Here is a 1635-nt window from a genome sequence, read left to right as displayed (position 1 = left end):
ACACACACACACACACACACACACACACACACACACACACACACCAAACGGGACGGAACAGAAGCAGAAGGTGGTTCTTAAAGAGACAGAGACCAATTTCAAGGCGTTTAGAAGAGGAAGTGATGAGAAGATAAGTTTATTTTCTATTTAAACATAAAAACAGCATTTTAATAACAGCTAAAGGCAACTTATATACTTTATTATGGTATAGTATTTAAATATATGCCTGAGAAACACATAATATTGGCCCTTTAACTGTTTTCTCATGATTTTTAAAAATGATGAAGAGACAGGACAGAGAAAATAATGAGATCCTGCTGTTGAGAGAAGGTGGTCTCTGCAGCCACTAAAGGCCCTGTCACACTAGACGACTTAAGAACATGTTAAAGACATCTACATTGAAGACGGAACTGAAAAAATCAACAGGAAGCTTCTTTTGGATATGTACATAGCATAATTTGAACAAATTGATCAAATATATAACTTTTATTAACAATTTAGACATAAAAATCGTTTCATAAGTTGTCTTGTGTGACAGGGCCTTAAGTGGGAGTTTCTTGGTTGTTGGCGTAGTCTGGATAAGCTGTGATTGGTCAGGTAGACTTCAGATTTGGATTAGACTAGAACCTTCCTGAATTTACGACTAAGATAAATTTTTATATTTAAAAATTGCAATCTTTTTCCATTCATAAATTTAGAAACCTGTATCAGGACTTGAGTGTGASAACAAGGAAGCTCTCGTGTATGGCAGGCCGTTTTTACATTTAATCGTCTAACTTGGCTTTTCTATGCACATCCCACCGGGAGGAGACTGCGGGTCAGACCCAGAACCTGCTGAAGAGATTATGGTAAATAGCCTGAGCTTATATAGCGCTTTATCAAGTCCCTACACTCTACACTAGAGGTTCTCAAACTGGGGTCCCATGACCCCCAGGGGTCCACGAGTCATATCTTGGGGGTCCTCAAAAATCTTCAATAAATTGTTTATTTGATTTTTATTTTAAAAAAAGCATATAGAGAACAATACACTAGTAGAACAAACAAACTAAACCAAACAATAGATAATGCTCTCATGGCATTTAGGAGGTAAAATGACAGTAAACTATTTTTAAAACAGCATGAGGTTTATAAGGGGGTCCCTGGAAATTTTTTTACCCTTGTAAGCGGTCCCAAGACCCAAAACGTTTGAGACTACGTGCTCTACACATTCACACAGTGATGGTGGTAAGCTACAGTGTAGCCACAGCTGTCCTCTGATGAGTGTCAGAAAATGGGTAAACATTTGTTTGAGATTTATATTCTTTGTTTTTACAACCCAACCTTCAGCAAAGTCCGTTTTCTCCACGATGATGTGTCCTCCATCTGAGGGGTAAAGGTTCTCGCACCGACCCGACACGCAGATCAACCGTCCGTTCATGCTGTAGCCTGTGAATCTCTGAACACACACCTTTAGTCTAAAGGGCTTGACACATGGGAGGCGACGTCGCTCGCTCTCCATTCATTTCCTATGGAGCCTGTGCAGTGAGGCGACAATCTCTTGCCCTCCTCCAGCTAAGCGACCGGTGAAAATAGTACATGTGAAATTTCGCACTCGTACACGTAGACGTGCACACGCGAGCTTGCGACGCGACATAT

At 40.3% G+C, this 1635-nt stretch overlaps 1 protein-coding gene across 1 annotated transcript in view; it reads right to left on the bottom strand.

The window, feature by feature from the left end:
* spag17 (sperm associated antigen 17) overlaps positions 1-1635 on the bottom strand; it is a gene marked incomplete in the record, with an annotated part of 35377 nt that overhangs the window by 13685 nt on the left and 20057 nt on the right. The window contains 1 exon segment of the mRNA XM_014004415.1: positions 1321-1435. Within this exon segment, the coding sequence (XP_013859869.1) occupies positions 1321-1435 (115 nt within the window).

This window comes from Austrofundulus limnaeus, unplaced genomic scaffold (assembly GCF_001266775.1).
Source record: "Austrofundulus limnaeus strain Quisiro unplaced genomic scaffold, Austrofundulus_limnaeus-1.0 Scaffold23, whole genome shotgun sequence".
Taxonomy (NCBI): Eukaryota; Metazoa; Chordata; class Actinopteri; order Cyprinodontiformes; family Rivulidae; genus Austrofundulus; species Austrofundulus limnaeus.
The sequence above is the reverse complement of the archived record's forward strand: the minus strand, read 5'-3'. Positions and strand labels throughout refer to the sequence as shown.